This window comes from Larus michahellis, chromosome 3, assembly GCF_964199755.1.
Source record: "Larus michahellis chromosome 3, bLarMic1.1, whole genome shotgun sequence".
In the NCBI taxonomy this organism is placed as follows: Eukaryota; Metazoa; Chordata; class Aves; order Charadriiformes; family Laridae; genus Larus; species Larus michahellis.
This window is the reverse complement of record NC_133898.1, coordinates 13,247,100-13,264,752: the sequence shown is the minus strand read 5'-3', so window position 1 is coordinate 13,264,752 and position 17,653 is coordinate 13,247,100. Positions and strand designations below refer to the sequence as shown.

The 17,653-nt window shown below is 38.2% G+C and overlaps 1 protein-coding gene across 2 annotated transcripts in view; it reads right to left on the bottom strand.

Annotated features, from left to right (window-relative positions):
* Positions 1-17,653, bottom strand: part of ZC3H6 (zinc finger CCCH-type containing 6) — a 29,835-nt gene that overhangs the window by 8,159 nt on the left and 4,023 nt on the right. For both annotated transcript variants that reach the window (XM_074578668.1, XM_074578669.1), the window contains 5 exons: positions 8,775-8,955; positions 7,166-7,291; positions 5,880-6,135; positions 3,851-3,972; positions 1,315-1,431 (listed from right to left, as the gene is read on the bottom strand). In XM_074578668.1, the coding sequence (XP_074434769.1) occupies positions 1,315-1,431; positions 3,851-3,972; positions 5,880-6,135; positions 7,166-7,291; positions 8,775-8,955 (802 nt within the window). The remainder of the gene's footprint in view (positions 1-1,314; positions 1,432-3,850; positions 3,973-5,879; positions 6,136-7,165; positions 7,292-8,774; positions 8,956-17,653) is intronic.

Genomic DNA, 17,653 nt, shown 5'->3' with positions numbered 1-17,653 from the left:
CAAGATATATAGGCAGTAGTCACAGTAAACAAGCTGGTCTTACAATACCAGTTCTCTCCTCTGTCTCCACCTAGCAATTAGCATTAAAAAGGCATTTAAACAAATACTTTACTAAAATTATTTTCCATATAAACAATTATGCACTTGATCAGAAAACCTGGTTCCGTTTTAAGGGTGCGTGGGAGAACTTAAGAAAGTCCAACAAGCAAAGTATTAAGAATCTTCCATGTACAAAAACCAGAGTCCAAACAATATCAAGTTTATATCAACCGTATCATGTTATACACTAGGATTACTTTGCTGGAGAGGTTTTTTGTATTTTTTTTTTATTTATTTTCATGCAAAATACACTAAGTGCTCTTTCAGCCACTTGTTTTAAAACTGAAGGTGGCAGCAAACACTCATCTTCCTGAGTATAGCATGCTAAAAAATACAAAGGCAGCAACAAATCCATCGTCTTCAATTCCCCCCTAGTTTGGGAAAAAAAGCATACTAAATTTCAACTTTACTTTGACCATTTGAAAAAGAAGCAGAAAATGTTCTATCTCTAAATACACACAGGAACCAAATATAAATGACACGCTCAGTTATTTGAGAAGCATGCGGTTTTTCTTAAGTGTGTTTTACAACTGCCTGAACTAGTCTGACATCAGAGGATTCAACTCCACAGCAGCATAAGCTTCAAAATGAAACAATAGCAATTTTTTTTTATGTCGTGAGAGACCGTCTTGCTAGGGCTTTTGCTCGACAGCTGACTGCTCTGAATAGCATTCTCTTCTTTCTGCTGCCTCCCCCTTGCTGGCTGAAGGAAGATGATTCTTTGGTAGGGAATTCTTCTATACTATTACTACAAACCCACTTTTTAGTTTAGAGAGAAATAATTTAGCATAATTAAGCAATTCCTTCAATATTTCAAAATTAGCAGTAGCACATAAAAGAGAAATAGTCTCATACATTCAGAAATTATTGCCTATTTACAGATTCCATCCTTGTAAGATTTGTATATTTACATTTGATACATTGCCATTGTAAGTTTATGATACTATCACAGATGTTTTTACCGTATATACTAATAAGCAAATACAGTAATTTTTAGTAGAATTTATTATAATTCAAAATGTATAACAGAAGGGGTTGTTTTTCCACAAGTACTTCTGTTGGCTTTTATCTATAAATACGCGAAACATTAGAAATCAAAACACAGAGTTTCAACACACAGGTTTTCTTTGCATCAACTGAAGTAAAAGAGCACAGTGCACCTTCTCCCCTTCCTCACACCAAAGAAGCAGACCGACACACACAGTACATAATTACCTTAATACACCTCCCTTCGAGGAAATATTTACAAATTTGTTTGCCTTTGTGTTCCACTGTATGCTGATTTATGAACTCCTGACTCATATTAACCCATTTCTTCACTGGTTTGCCATCCTGTAAGAAACATGAATATCCTGCGTATGTTTACTTATTAAGCACAGTTGCAAAAATATTAGAGCATACTTGGTGCACTAGTTACCCCAAAACGTGATTAACTACACCATGATTTAAGTTCTTAAAATTATTATACCCACAGCTCAAAGCAAAGGTAAATACACATACTTTTTTCTTAGCTACTTTAATACAGTTTTTTTTACAAGTGCAACCAAATCAGAAACTTCTTACAACAGACACAAATAATTTCACTGAATGGACAGAGTATCTCACACTTCATTTGACAATGCACCCATTAAGTCAGCGCCAACCACCCCCAATTACGGGCACCTCTGCAGGCAGCCAAGAGTTGAGTAATCACCCAGGCTTCCAGACCACCATCTTAGCCACAAGGCTATACTTTGCCAGTCCTTCCCCTTTACGTGCTTCTCACACAATTGTTACCTCCAGATTATCTTTTTTTTTTCTCTCCCTGTTTTCTTTTAATAGGAGAAAAGTAACCTGTTTGCTTATATCATGACGCAAAGCAGAGACGCACAATTCAATCATGACCTAACACGTCAGAATTATTATGTACCTGGTGAGTGAAATAATTGTTCCCTCTTATGATTTGATTCCCGTAGGCATCTGCACTTGAGATAAACTAAAGAAACTGCGGTAAACTCATCTAACTAGAGAGTCCTGGACAGATGTTGAGGGGGCCTGGCAGAGCTAGTGAAGTCATGGAAGTAGATGGCCTTTAATGAACTGCTGAGTGTGACACTGCAACAGAGGGTAGAAACAAATGCTGTCTTTGCAGTGCTAGGTGATTGCCTACTGATGTGATGATAGAGGGAAACGGGCTTTTCTGATTTCCCATTTTCACAAAAATGAGCTGGGATCTGCCTGCTGAGTAGCAGCTTCTGAAATGCAGTGGATGTGGTTCTCCACAGTCATCACACTGCATCGTGAGCACACATGAGCATCAGCACATCAAGCGTCCTGTCTCATTTTGCTCGACAGATTAAGCAATGTCACAAAACATTAACACGAAAAATGATTAGCAGATTTTGTTGACACTGAGAAGCAGAAATCTTTGAGCTAGAAACGCCACCCCGGGATCAGTCAAGATCCATTTTCTACTCTGAAGACATTAAATCCAGAGAAATTTCAGCTACTTCAGACAAAGCAGCTTTGAATCTAATAACTGATCCTCCTCAAGGTTAACGCAAATATCACATAAACACGATGCTCCAAGTCTCTCTGGAAGCACTGCAAGTCAGTGACTGTCCCACACCACAAATCACTTGAAACAATGGCCCGAGGAAGGTTGAAATGCTCCCACCATGTCCCCGAGAATCACAGGGATGTCGCTGTACGGCTCGGGAGTCTCAGTGGTTACCCCACTACACCGCGCAGCTCAGCATCTGCATCACAGAATTCATTATTTCGCTGTAACCATAAGCCCAGCTTTTTGTTTTCTGCCTCCCAGCCCTGCCGGGACGTGCCTGCAGCTGCCTCCTCGCCTCCACCCTTCCCACAGCTTGGGAGACGGAACTGGAGGACAAGGCATGCTCTGCAGCAACAGAAGGAGTCATCCTATAAACAAGGCACTGTCCTAATAGATCAAATGGCTGCCCTTTTCCCTACCACATGCAGAGCGGGGAAAGGAGCATCTAATTGGGACCACTCAGGAGCCCCAGAGAGTTAGGCCAGCTGGAGAACACGGGGAAAAATTAGCATGGATGAATTACACATCACCGCATTAGTGAGAAGCCACCCGTGTGTACTCTGGAGTGCAGGAGGGAGGAGAAACACAGACATTTTAGTTGCAGTATACAGACCTAAATATGATTTGGCTTAAATAATATTTTTTAGCCATGGACGGATTTGATCCATTAATCATCAATTTTATATTGCTTTTCATTTAAATGAAGATTGGAGTGAGAAATTTACAAATACCGTGGCAATACTGAATGCTATGTTTTCTCTAATTCCTGTGCAAAGAATTACTAAATGAAAACCAAGGTAATGTATATTTCCATTTCCACAGTCACAGCTATGGAAAGAGAAGGATGCAGATGAAAACTGGAAAAGCTGTGAAGGCGTCCATTTTCTTTGATGAAAAATCTGAGGTGAACTGGTAGCAGTAAAACAACTTATTTCAGATACATTTAACATTGAAGTTCATGCACCATTCAAAACCAAAGCTCATAAACCACTTCATGCTGGTTTTTTGTATTTCCAAGAAAAACAAGAAAATTGTGTATTAGCTTAAGTTATCGATTATACTTCGTATACCAAGTGTTGGAAAATTCTAGTCATTTTCTAGACAAAAAAAAAGTTTAAAGGTATGTATTTTTAAATACGCTTCCATTAAAGCAAAGCAGTCATTTGAAACAATTACAATTGTTCCAAATTCAGCTTTAATTCCACATACCTCATGAAAGCCATCAGATCCTTTATTGCCCCCTCTTCCCCTTCCACGATCTTTACGCTTCAATTTCTTTTGCATTCCACGCCCTCGACCAACATTGTAATTATTACCTCTTTGAGAAATACCTGAAAAACAGCAATGACCTCTTTACATGACCTCAGAAAGTAAAGAAAAAGTATTATCTAGTGACACTGAATACAGACAAATCTAACAAGTTAAATATCTGCCTTTTCGCAGGCTGAATTCCTAAATATTATCTCGAATCACAAGTTAGCAAGTACAACTACACCAGCCAATTTTAATTCTGTGCAACTGCCTGCTCTTTGAAAAGCTCTTCAAATCAATAGCAGACTGACAAAATATTAATCTTGTTCAAAGCAGCGTCTCACAATTAGAAGTGCAGGCATGTTATTTCTAACCAGCCCAAATACTTGAAATATTTTGTGCTGTTTGGTCACTTTCTGAATGCAGAACTAACCAGTACAACTGGCACCCAGATGTGTGTGCATGTTTCATTGTCACAATATGCAAGAAACCTGAGATCATAACCTAAGAAATATGACAGAACAGTTTTGAATATAAAAAAGTTTAAAGGTAACTGTTTGGAAGCCTCAAGAGAGTAATTATCCAGCCAGGCGTCATGGTCTCAACTAAAACCACTGAGACAGTTATCTGCTTGCTCATCCATTTTAAACCAAAGAAAAGCACTGAGAAAGCTCTGCAGACATCACATCAGCTTCAGGTGGCAGCTACCCTGCTACAGCCAGGCTGATTCCAGTGAAAATGCCTTGACATCATCTCAGATGACTTGCAGACAGAGATTTAGAAGCAGTATTATCGTGCAGCACATGAAAAGCCATTTTTGTCTCAGCTACAAAGATTCTGCCAACCTTTTGCCAATTTATTTTACTGTGAACCAAAACAGAATACAATAAAACTTCACTGTAGTCAATGAAAGCCAGCTTACTACCTTTGTATAACCCACAATATCTCCCGGAGAACTAGTAAGGTATTCATACTGTCATACAAAACCCTGCTCAAATTTTGCCTGGGAGGCAAACTTTTAACCATAATTAAAGGGAGAAAATTTTGCAAACTGAATCAACAGTTTCTGAAATGAGAACTTGATCGCATAGAAAAAGGGATGAGGACAAGTTAAGTATTTCTAGATGGTAGATGAGGCTATTTCTGGTACACATCGCCTCCATTGCCTAACCTTCCACACACCCTATGGCAATATGCAGTAATACAAGACGACCGGGGAGTCAGAAGTCCCTTCATAATACAGAGGCCAGAGATGTTAAGCTGGCTCAACGAATTGCATTACAATGTCAAGCAAACAATCAGACAGCAAATGAAAGGTGCAAACAAGAATGCTTGCATAACTTGGTTTATAGAAGTAAGGCATGAAATAAGGGCAGCAGGACTCTTCCAGGAATATGTTGCTTAAGAGGAATACTTTCTCACCAGCATTTGTATTGGCCCAGCTTTGAATGCAAGAGAAGTTGTGAAAACAAAAATAACAGGATACTAGCACACTTGTGGGGTATACCAATAAAAGTATTCAGGCACCTATCAAAATTTCTAGGTACTTAATTATTTTTTTTGGGGGGGGGGAGCACACTACATTAGATTTTGGAATTGACATATTTACATGCCTTCCCCCAAACAAGTCCCATTTCAGACTTTCCTGAACTACCACCAGAAAGTCACTTTACAGCCCTATGATTTCTTACTCAAGCAGTTATACAACAAAATTGGCTTTTTAATAGGGTGTTGTTTCTTTATTACTATGTACATATTACCCAACACTTGGTTTTTTTCTTCAATATATACATCAGTGTGACAATATGATATTATTCCTTCACGATGAAGAGCATTATCACTTACTGATGGGAGACTGCAAGCTCATAAGGAAAGTCACCACTGGCAGCTTTGTTCATTCGGCTCTCAAGACAACCATCCAGAAATGATGCGTGATACAACTGCTGCCATCATCCATTACTACAGTCAATGATACAAATTATCTTACCTTTCTGGATCCCTTTCATCCCCTGTTTTTTCACTGGTTCTTTCGGGAATGGAGGTCCTAAGTCAGTACTGGAGGTCTCTTTAGCTTGCCTGTATTGTTTAAGCTGATCAGCAAAATCTTCATCCTTTTCTTCCTCATTATAATTACCAAAGTTTTCGTCACTGTAATGACTATAGTCATCATACTCCTTACTTTTTATATTTTTTTTATGTTGCATTTTCTGTGAACTCATGTAATTTCCTGATACATGCCCATGCTGTAATGAAAGGGATTACGCTGTTTAGAAGCAGCTCAGTATTTCAAAAAGCACCCCTCCAAACTCCTCTACAAAACCAATTGCTTTTACGTTGTTTTATTGCCACGCTGCCTACCAGGTTTGCACAAACAAGCATCGATAACGCACAGTGAAAACCAGTTATTCACTAAAAATTACTACTTTTGATTCTGAAGGTATCAAAATTGGAAAAAAGATAAAAAAGAACAGCATCAGCACCTATACTCCAGAAAAATGTTCAGTGGTGTTGACAAAACATTTTAACATATGCATTTCTAAGTGTTCTAAATGCTACTTTGATGAACTATGATTAAAATAAATTTTTTCCCTTCATGATCTCAAATCCTGACAATCTCGGGAACAGATGATGCAATCTGTCCTGTCTCTGTCAGTCAAGACGAAATATTGCTTACGGCCACTCCTAAGGCAGCACCGTCCCTTCACCCATTTCTGCAGACAGGATCTTCAGATTGTTAATAAATTTGTCTGGCTTAGAGGTCTCTGGAACGGTTTCAGGCTAAAAGGAAGAGTCTCCTCTCCTCTGAAGTACCGGAGTTTCATGAAGCCTCTAGCTGCTCTATTGCAGCTTTAGAGAATGCATTCTATTTCACCCAGTGGTCTCAGGAGGGCTATCGAGCTGCACAGACTGAGAAAAGCCTCAAGGACAAACTGAACTAGCAGAGAGCAGAATCAACTCTTAGGTATTTAAAGGTGCTTTTTCATGAGGTGTTTCTTAGAACAGTCTACAGGCAGTAATAAAGATCTCTTAACTGTTGCCTGATGGAGGAAAAAATAGTATCAGGCTTGTTTACACCACCTACGTTCAAGCCACAGATAATGCCTTACATTTGGAGATCTACCCAAGGAGATGAGAACTAGATGTTGCTTCCTGAAATCTGCCAGAATGCGCAGGAGTGATCAAGTCAGTCTTCAAAAATGGCATCATTTACATTTGTGTTTTTTAAATTACACCCAAACAAAGACATGAGAAATCAGTTTAAAAAAATACTACCTGACTGAATGAAGAATCATAATCTCTGTATGAAGAGCTGCTACTCTTTTTATGTGGCCTTTCTGTACGCTCAATATCAGAGTCATGGCTGTAGTCTGAACTGTCATCACTGGAAGGGGAGTTATGCTGAAAAAGAAGAAGAAAATAACTCTCAGACACTGTTACATAATTCTCTGTGTAACTGGTCTGCTGTATATGTACTTAAAGGAAGCATTAGACCAACAAATGAATATTTTCTTAATTCGCAGAAACCTCTGCTTCTGGGGGAAGCTAAAGAAAGCATGCTCTTTGACGACCCACTCTTATCAGAGAGAGAGATGTGATCTGATGAGGCTTCACAATGTAAACACTGAGGGCTATGTGGTTTCTCTGGGTTATACCAGCTTCCTACGGGTCTCTCTGAGCTCTGCTTCTTTGCGACATAGCAGGGATGGTGCTGGAAGGCCAACAAATCCGGGAGATGGCTAAAAACTTGCACATGAACATAAAAATTATTAGCATCCTGTCATTTTCTGCTGGGAGAAAACTCAGCATTACTGCACTACAAAGGCTTTATTTACATGTATGGTTTGCAGAAAATTTAGAGGGGAAACCATACGAGAATACTGTATTTCTGTAATTTTTAGAGAATTACCATTGGGTTTAATTTTCTATGTTAAAATTTTGTGAGTCTCTTGCATTTATTTAATTAAAATATACATTAGAAACATCTTAATTAACTTTACTGAAGAATTCATTTAACTAGATTGAAATATTTTCTTTCCGTAAATATGGTAATTAGCACAAAAAGCAAAATTGTAAATTTACGTTTTGCCTCTTATCCTCAAAAACTCTCATTCTCTATGGTTCAGCTACCATTACCTTTGTCAGTGGCCAGTGCTGAACGTACACTGCTGCTTAAGATTTAAACAATTCAAGAAGTGGTTTAACACTTCAGCCTTCAGTGTCAGAACCACCACAACCATTCACAATGATAAAGAGCAAAATGCTCATAAATGTCAATATTTTGTAAACTGCTATTAAATACTGAAATAAATACACATCCAGTGAAGATGTATATCACAAATAATAGTCACACTCACAGTCTGATTTTGTATTTCTTTTAAATATAAACCAAGTTTATGAAAATCGCTATCCCTGGAGGTATTTAAAAGACTGGTAGATGTGGTGCTTAGGTACATGGTTTAGTTGTGGTTTTGGCAGTGCTCAGTTGATGGTTGGACTCGATGATCTTAAAGGTCCCTTCCAACCTAGACGATTCTATGATTCTATAAAATGCATTTAGGCAAAGCTAACGAGCAAGTTCACAAACCATCATTTGAAATGTGCTACAGCTGGATTATTTAATGATACATTGTCTCTTACTGCACATAAACTGTCACTGAATCCATGAATATGCACTTCCATGTGTCAAAAGTCTATTTAAACAAATTCTTTAATATTGAAATGCATTGGTAAGATAGGAATCTCAAAAACTCCACTCCAAAGACTGCCTAAATAGCAACAAAATCATTTAAGATTTCTTCTCTAATTCCCTGGATCCTTGTCTAAACCTGGAAACCTGTCATTAAAATAAGCACCTCCAGTATTTTGGTTTGTATTTCCTAACCTTATGCTTATCCCGTCTTCTCCTTTTTGATTTTTTCTTTTCTTTTTCTTTTTTGCGTTTCTTCCGTGATTTTCTGTGTCCTTTTTCATTTTTCTGTTTATCATCACCTTTTGTACCATGTTCTTTCACATCTTCATATGCTGCATCATCTATTTCACCATCTTCAAGCTCTCCATCTTCTCTGTAGGAGGAAAAACATCAATACAATAAAATTACATGTTGTTATCCATCTCATCCGCCCAACAGCACAATAAAAAAAACCACACCCAGTATTTCTTTCCATCAGTTACATTTTTATACATGTGCATACACTTTCCAATACAACTAACACCACAATAACTTAAGGATTTTAGAACTTTCTTTTAAAGCTAAACAAAAATGGAATGCAAGCCGTTAAATGCCCTTGAATTGTACTGCAAAATTGAAGTTTTAAAACTTCTTAAACTTGTATTTTTTTTTACTACTCAGAACAAAAATCTTCTCTGCTTACATAGTTTTCTCTAATCTAGATTAAAAAAAACCTGCTTCAATATATAGCACTCTGTGGTCCTTAAACACATTTCAAACTGAAGAGGCAGTTTAATCATTTCTAGAAATAAAATATTTCTGCTACAATGCTATTACATTCCTTTATGCTGCTGTATTTGCACAACTGATATGGTCAAAATTAAAGACAATTAAAGCTCCCAGAAAACCATACAAGTAAACAGTAGCAATAATGAAAACACGCAGTTGGGCACTGCAGGAAAAACAATGCATTGTAATACCGACACGTTTCCTTCAACACACCAGCTCCTAGAACTAAAGATGGGTCTGTAGTATCTAGGATGTAATGGCCAAAATCACGAGCAATTCGAAAAAGGAGGATTAATTTGGTGGTTAAGCAGATTCTTCAAAAGGAGTTAGTAGTAGTAGCTGACAAGAAAGAAGTAGTGAACATTTGAATTTCCTTCGCTAGAATCTAATAACTGATAGAAACAAGATATTTGATGATGCTACTTTCATAAGCTACCCAGGGTAATTCTTTTCTTTTTAAAATTTGTAACATTGACATTTGTAGGGAGTTGTTTCATACATCAATAAATACTGTAAATGGAACAATATGCATGTGAATGTAACTCCTGCATATGAGTGCAACTCTCAAGTCTTCAATTTGGAATAAACACCAAAGGATGATTTCAAAACAAAAAAAAAAACAAACCACAAAATATAACTGCTGTTAAGTGCTTGTACTCTAAGTAACAGAAACGCTCCTGCTTATCTCCGTCACTAGGGGGTAAAAAGTGTCTATGATTACATAAGACTTTATTTAAAGTTCTGTCTACTGACCCAAAAAATAACAACCCTGAAAATATTTTGCCAAGAAAGAAACATTTCCACAAAACACCAGCTAACCTATTTCTCATCCCTATTTCAGACATACTGCTGAAGCAACCTCAACTAGCTTTCTACTATTTGGTATTTGCCAGGGTTTGGTTGCGGAAGAATTAACTGCTTTAAACATTCGTAATTGGCTCTATATAATTATTGCTACATTACCACTGCTTCGGGAATTCAGCCTTTGCAGGCATCGTGGAACCTTACAGAAACTCAGTCCTGAATTTTTACATGGAGATTGCTTGCAAATGCCATCAGTCCTATGGTGTCTGAAACCCTCACCCTATGAATGCACCAGATTCAGCAGATGGTGGGGGCTGCAAGGGGAGAAGCCTGTAAATACTAGAAAACCGTATTAAAACAAAACAAAACAAAAAAAAACACACAAAAAACCAAAAACCAAACCTAAAACAAGACCAAAGTAGTGCTGGGGGCAGTAGAACGTATTAGGACAGAAGTAGCAATTAGGCTATACTAAATTGCCTTACAATTAGTCCACCTCAATCCTGTATTCACAATGCATTAGCTAACCTGATAACCAACTCTGTCTGCTTCAAGGGAACGTGAACAGTAGGGAAGGGGGAAGAACTCATCAGGAAGTGAAAGACCTGAGTCCCCACAGTAAAAAAGCAGCGGTTAAGAAGTCAGAAGCAACCCAAAGTTCTGGCTTTTTTTAAGAGGAGTAAATGGATATGCCAGGGAGAAGAAAAGGGGAGGTGACATAACTGCTGTATTGTCACCTGGTAGGTACTGGAACTTCTCAAAACTAAATACAACTAAGCATTTAGCAACTAAATGTAACTAAAGTTGCAACTAAATGCAACTTAGCATTTAGCAACTGGAAACAACAACAACAAAAAAACCCATAACACAAAAAACCAAAAACACAACCACCACCAAGATATGACACCAAGATATGATTACAGATCACTAACCAGCCACAGGCAAAAAATGCAAAGAAAAAATAAAACCACACGCAGATTACTGAATCGCATAAAGGCTTTGCAGAAAAAAATAAGCAAATACATCAATTTCAAGGTACCACCTCTTCACCTTTAATTGTCAACTATTGGTGGGATCCTACAGCATATCTACGGCAACTGTGAAACTTTCCTATCATCTCATGGAAGCCCACTGCAACCACGTAAAGACAAGTTATATATATCCCAGCCTCATGAAGATGCTTTGCTGCATTACATGATTGAGAAGCGGACTCGAAGAGGTTTTCTAAGCAATGCATAAGAGCAGCTAGTCTACCTAGTGATTGAAAAAAACACTATGGAATATGGGAGAAAGTAATTGTCCAGACAAGTACTGAAGAGAGTTTTGTTTTGCTAAGTAGCACGAAGTAGGAGGACTGAAAAGAAGGAAAACCCAATACGTAATGAAAAAGTTGGCATAAAAAGACAGATCTAATTTGATTAGAAGATTCTGCTGTGGAAGGTGTCATTTAAAGACCAGCATTCACATTGATGGTCAGTAAAAGAAAGTTCACGGCAGGTAGTGAGCGAACTTTTAGGACTTCTACGACTGCCACAAGCAGCTGTTGAAGCAGACAGCAGCAGCCACAGAAAAGGATGGGATAAACTCACAGAAAGCAAGCCCATTAAAGGCACGGCTGTTCCCTCCAACACATCCAATATAACTGCAGGTGCTAGGAAAAGAAAAATGAACTTAGAAAGAAGGTAAGAAAAACTACCCAACTCCTACGTCTTAAGTTTAGCTACACTGCAAATGCAATCATCGCTGATTCTGCTTATGGCCTTAAACATTTACTTTGACACATTTTGAAAAGGACTTTATTTTTTAGTGCAAATATAAAAAACAGGAAGCTATGAAGTCAACGTTTGCTTTTGAACAAGTAACAGGAATAAATAATAACAAAGGTATGCCCACTACCAAGTGGGTACCAAACCTGAAGTACAGAGACTGTTTCAGATTCCATTTTTATGTGATTTTTACAAGGTGCTCACCGAGATCTGCTCATAGACAATCCTTAAACTATCTCGTGAAGGGCAATATAATACCAAGATACTCCCATACTTAAAAAGAGAGAAAAGATCTGCAGAATATGTACCCCAATCATGAAATAAATCCTGTCTTTAAACACCACAGCGACCATTATCTCCAGCATTCCCTGACAAATTCTGAAGTACACCATACAATATCCCAAGAAAGCATTTGTCACATCTTTCCAGGAGACACTTGATTAATAAAGTGTGCCTTATGAAACCGAAATGCAAACATTTATGAAATACCTGCAGCTATTAAAAAAAAACAATATTTCATCTTTTGACAACGTGAGCTAAACTCACTCTCTCAAGGATGTCTACTCAATTAAAATAAGCTCTTAAGTAAAATGCCTACTGAAAATGCTCTTTGGGAAATAAGGTTTTTACTAGTTACTAGTTCCTTTGGGAACTGCTGTCATATATTTACACTTCTGGGATGCATTCAGGAGACTTGAATAACTTTCTAGGTAAAACAATTGGGCAGAATCTCAGTAATACTATCCTCTGGATTGCATTTCAAAGGTAAAATTACAAAAGTCCTCTAATCCCCAAATACCTAAATCCCACAACATCCTAGAACTTTCCAAGCATTGAACTTCAAGAAGGTGTTTTAAAAAAAAAAAAAACCACACTGGATAAATATGATTTGAAAATACAATGGTAAAAAAATGTACAATTTCTTGGAAATAATTTAATTATACTTCAAAGAAACTTTAAAGGCAGTGATAGGGCAGAAATTACCTTCCATTTTAAAGGCTTTTTTTTCCTTCATTTAAAATCCAAACTGGAGCTGTACGCTAGAAAGCAAGCGCAGAACCTACCACTTTTAGAAGTTCAATTCCTAAATTTATTTGACAGAGTTGGCTATAGCAAGCAGCTTTGGGAAGGGCTTTCAGCAAAGTGAACCAAGACTACCTCCTTTTCCACTATGAGTAATAAAAGTCAACAAACAGATGTGGTCTGGAAAAAAACACAGCCAGCGGATGATTTTCTAGGAAATGGGTCCGAGTCTTAGGTTGCATTCCCATTGGCAGTATCTACAACAAACGGATGAGAACACTGATCTAAAAAGAGAGAATATGAACTTCTGTTTTGCACAGTGCATCTTCTTGCTTACAGAATATCTTAGTACACTTCTATTATTGCTAGAAATGCCTGACACACAAACCCCAACATTTTCTTGATCTAGAAAAGCAAGGAAGTAGAATTTCGTTGTCTTTTTCAAGACTCACTTCTCTTTCAACTACCCTGCCCCATGAAACAACACACCACAAAAACAACCTTCACTGAAACAATGCCAACAAGCTGTGGGGGGAACAGTTTACGATGCCTACACAATGCATACCTTGGGAGTCAAAAAGACAACCTCTGTGCTGACGGAACACTAGCAACTTATAACTTTTGGATTCTGTATTTGTTTGCAAAGGCTGAACTAAATCTGATGCATCTTCAGATTAACAGAAGTTAATCCCTGACCTATTACAGTGCAGACCTGCAGTATAAAATTCTGGCACAGAAAACAGCAGAAGAGGTTAACTCACCTCTCACCAGAGATCTCAGCTGTTCCTAGTGCATTTAAAGTCCTTTTAGAAGAGAAACAAAAGTGTCTTCATTAAATACGCAGTTTAAATTGCTTAGAGGTGTTTGGCTACCACTGCCTGACCTACTGGAACCCCTTCATAAAGAGCCCTGGATGACTTGAATGATTAAAACAAGTTGCCATATGGTACTACTATTTCCTCATAACCCATGGGACAGCAAATGCAATCTTGCCATCCAGAAGACAGGAGATGCAAAATTAAGTACAGATCACCTAGACTCTACGAGCTAAACAAATCCTAACTAAACAAATGGCAGCACACTGGCCGTGATCTTTCCTATCAGCCCCTGTACTAGGACTAGCTACACACAAAAAACCCTTGGTTCACCTAGAATGTGAGAGAAAGAACTAAAATTGGTGATGGATCACTCGCTTTTCCACAGTCTACAGATACTCAGAGCTTGATGGCTATGTGAAAACAAAACCATAAAGCACTTCCACTGTCCCAAGAGTACTTCTAGAGCATCTCCAAAATGCATTAGAAAGGCACAGAAGCCAAACTATTTTTCAGACAGAATCAGTTTGGTGAAATCACTGAAACAGCAATTTTGCAAGTATTTGGTTAGGTAAAATAGAAATCCACACTTAAAGTAACTCACCATTACTCTAGGGTTTACTGTTTAATTTATGACATTCAAACTCGGCTTTAACTTACCTTTCTTGCCCTTAGTCTGAGTCATTTTTAAAAATAGCATTCCTTATGTTCAAAGAAGATTTACAATTCAAGCTCCTTAAGCCCAAGATACAAAACGAGACGCATTTTCTCAGTACACTGATAACTGTAGCTATGAAATATTTTAAGAAAATTAAAAGGGTTTTGCCTGTGGGACTTTTTTACCAATCTTCCTAACAGAAGTACCTAGCATACTTGTAGATACAGCAGGTGCTACACAAGAATCATACTTCTGTACATTTTAAGAACTTACATGAACAAAATCGTACAACCAAAATGTGAATCTCTATCATTAAACACTATTTTCTTTTAAGCCCATTTTTGGTAGGTTTGCTTCACAGGTGAGAAAGGGTGCCATTTAAAAATAATTACGTTTTGTTTTACAATATGATGCTTTTGACTTTATTTATTAGAATAAGCCTTAAAAAGAATATAAATAGCTAAGAGCTTCTGAAAGCATTACCAAGAATAGAAAATGTATGTAGTAGATAAAAATTAAAGGCTGCAAACATCCCCCTTCTACTTCTTGTACACAGAGATTTGCTGTAGAGAAAGGACACAGTAACAAGAATGCAAACTTTATAAATGGGGAGAACTCTTAACACATTAAGCAATTCTTTTTAAGAAGCTACTACTTTCTGGTGATAACTGAATATTACTATCCAAAAATAATATAAAATCTACCATGAGTGCATGGTTAAACCTTAACCTCTTTGTTCTGTGATTAGTTCTAGAAGAGACAGGTTATCAGAAGACATCCAGGATGTCCAAAACCTCATCTTCTCATATAGAAGCAATACGTTAACAGCCCTTAATTTACAGGGGCTGATAACAGCACCATACACCTGTTCTGCTGACCTCTGAGTACCTGTGATAAGGACATATAACGCAGGGGATAGAGTTTAAACTGATGGGAAACTACCTGAGTGTTTCTGACACCAGTCAAGACTCCTTTAGTGAAAAAGCCTTACACCCCTCCTGGATATTACTCCTTAATTTCTTTTGAGCATGTTTTCCTTAGTATCCCAAACTAGATTTCTCCCTCAACCCCTCTATTCTAGCTCCTCATACACTCCTGCTGCTTCAAATAACCCTCCTGCACATATTTTCCACATCCAATGCATCTAAAAAAACATGGTGCTATGCAGCACTTGTGACTGCACAGATGTACCCAGCTATCATTTCTCATCATTACATGCTTACTTTCTATCCTGTTCACTAGCACGAGATGAACCCACAATTTTGTTTTTATAAAATTATGAAGAGCATGGTAACTCAGACGCAGCTCAATGATGTGAAAATTACATGTCGAAAATAAGATCTTAGAGGGCTAAAATTCACTAAATGAATTTGTCCTAGCTCGCTGGTACAATACAGAATTTATTAACGAATAAGGAAAAGAAGTACAAAACTAGAAAGTGTTGTTGCAGTTAACACAACAAGCCAGTGTTAGTTGGCCACAACAAGTGTGTGCCAACTGGCACTGGCTTCTTCGACAATGTAATGCAGGTCACTTAAGAGTACTTTTCACCTGCCCATTAGTTTTGACCACTCTGCAAATGTAAAGTTCTTCTAATCTACAATACACCCAGGCAGTGAAACTGCACCATGAAAAGTTACAGACCAGACTGCCTGAGGGTTTTAACCTCTGTTTTGCTTTTATCTGCAGGGCTGGCTTGAACAGATACTGCATTCCCATAAAATGGGGGAAGGAAGTGAGAAAGACAGCAGTGAAGCATGCCAAAAAACAGCTTCCTGTGGCGGTACTGGAGGCCAACAAGCAACTTTTGGAAAGCCCACTTTCTCACCCTGCCACCTAACCATCTCCAGTCTCTGGGGTTTAATACTGTAGAAGAAATTAGAGAAATTCACACAGGCCACCTCCTCCTCCCCAGGAGGATGAGCAGCAACAGCTACATTATCCAGCTGCATTTTTGCCACTCCTGCAACGTTTGCTGGATGGCAAACAAGCCTTGTTTGCCCAGAGGGCATATTTGGGAGTGATCATCTCTTCACTTCCTAGTTTCCTAATGTCAAAGCAAGTTTTGAAATCATGCTCAAAAACAATAAAGCACTACAAGGCTGCATTCAGTGATCACAAACAACTTCGACTTAACATGAACACATTCATTGTTGATTAACTAGTACTGAAAAAAAAATAATCTCTAAAACCAGCTATAAGTAAACATTGTCAAAGCAAATTACACACATGTGGACAGAGGGCATTAAAGCACCAGGTAGATGCATTTAAATCGTCAAGTTTAAAGATGGATGGAAGCCTTATGGCAAGGGAGACTGGGAAAGCAGGTGGGCTGGACAATAGCAGCTGTGGATTAGAGATCTTTAGCCCTTCTGTTCCACAAATGCTTCCCTGATCTGTAATGCTATGGTGCTTCACGGAGCTGAGGAGCCACACGGATCAAGACAATACACAGACAAATCCACTTGCAATATCATGTTGACTAAGCAGTAACGGAGAAAACGTACAACTTAGGTATATAATACAGATTTAAATTTGTTGTTACTCATCTTGGTTACAACCCACTACTTGCATTCTTCCATTTACTTGCCACCGGCTGTAATTTAGCAGAGCAGGTCTCCATTACAGCGAACCAGACAGACCTGTTAGAGCAGCAGAGTGTAAATCATGCTCGCCGAGGACAGGAGTGCAAAACTGGTACATGGAAAGGGAGCAGGCAATTTCTAAGACAGCTGGAAGAGGAAACTGGGAAAATAAAATAACAAAGGGGTGGCTGGGTGAAGTCTCTATTCACCTGGCTCATCTGGACATACACCGGGCACACACAGCTGGCAAAGGAGAAGCTTCGGAAGAGCAGCACCACAGATAGAAGTGGGCAGATTCACATAATCAAACATTTCACCTACACTTTGTGAAATTCAAATCAGTTGATCTTGAATAAGAAAGCGACTGTACCAGCTTCCTTCTAAAATGAAAAAATTGTATCCAATACATAATGAAAAAGTGTACACTGAGGATTAGCATGGTTCCCGGAAAAAGGAAGCTGAAACGCAACAGACAAGCCCAGCTTTGAAGTGGTGTTTCCCTCTGCAAAAATCAGGAGAATTTTCTAAAGAAAGTTCATGGGGCACTCAGATGCTTGTTGGAGAGCTCTCTCTAATGTAGAATTCCCTTTATTATGCGATGAGTACATAAAAAGGGGCCTGATACTTACACTTGCAATGTAACTCGTAAGAC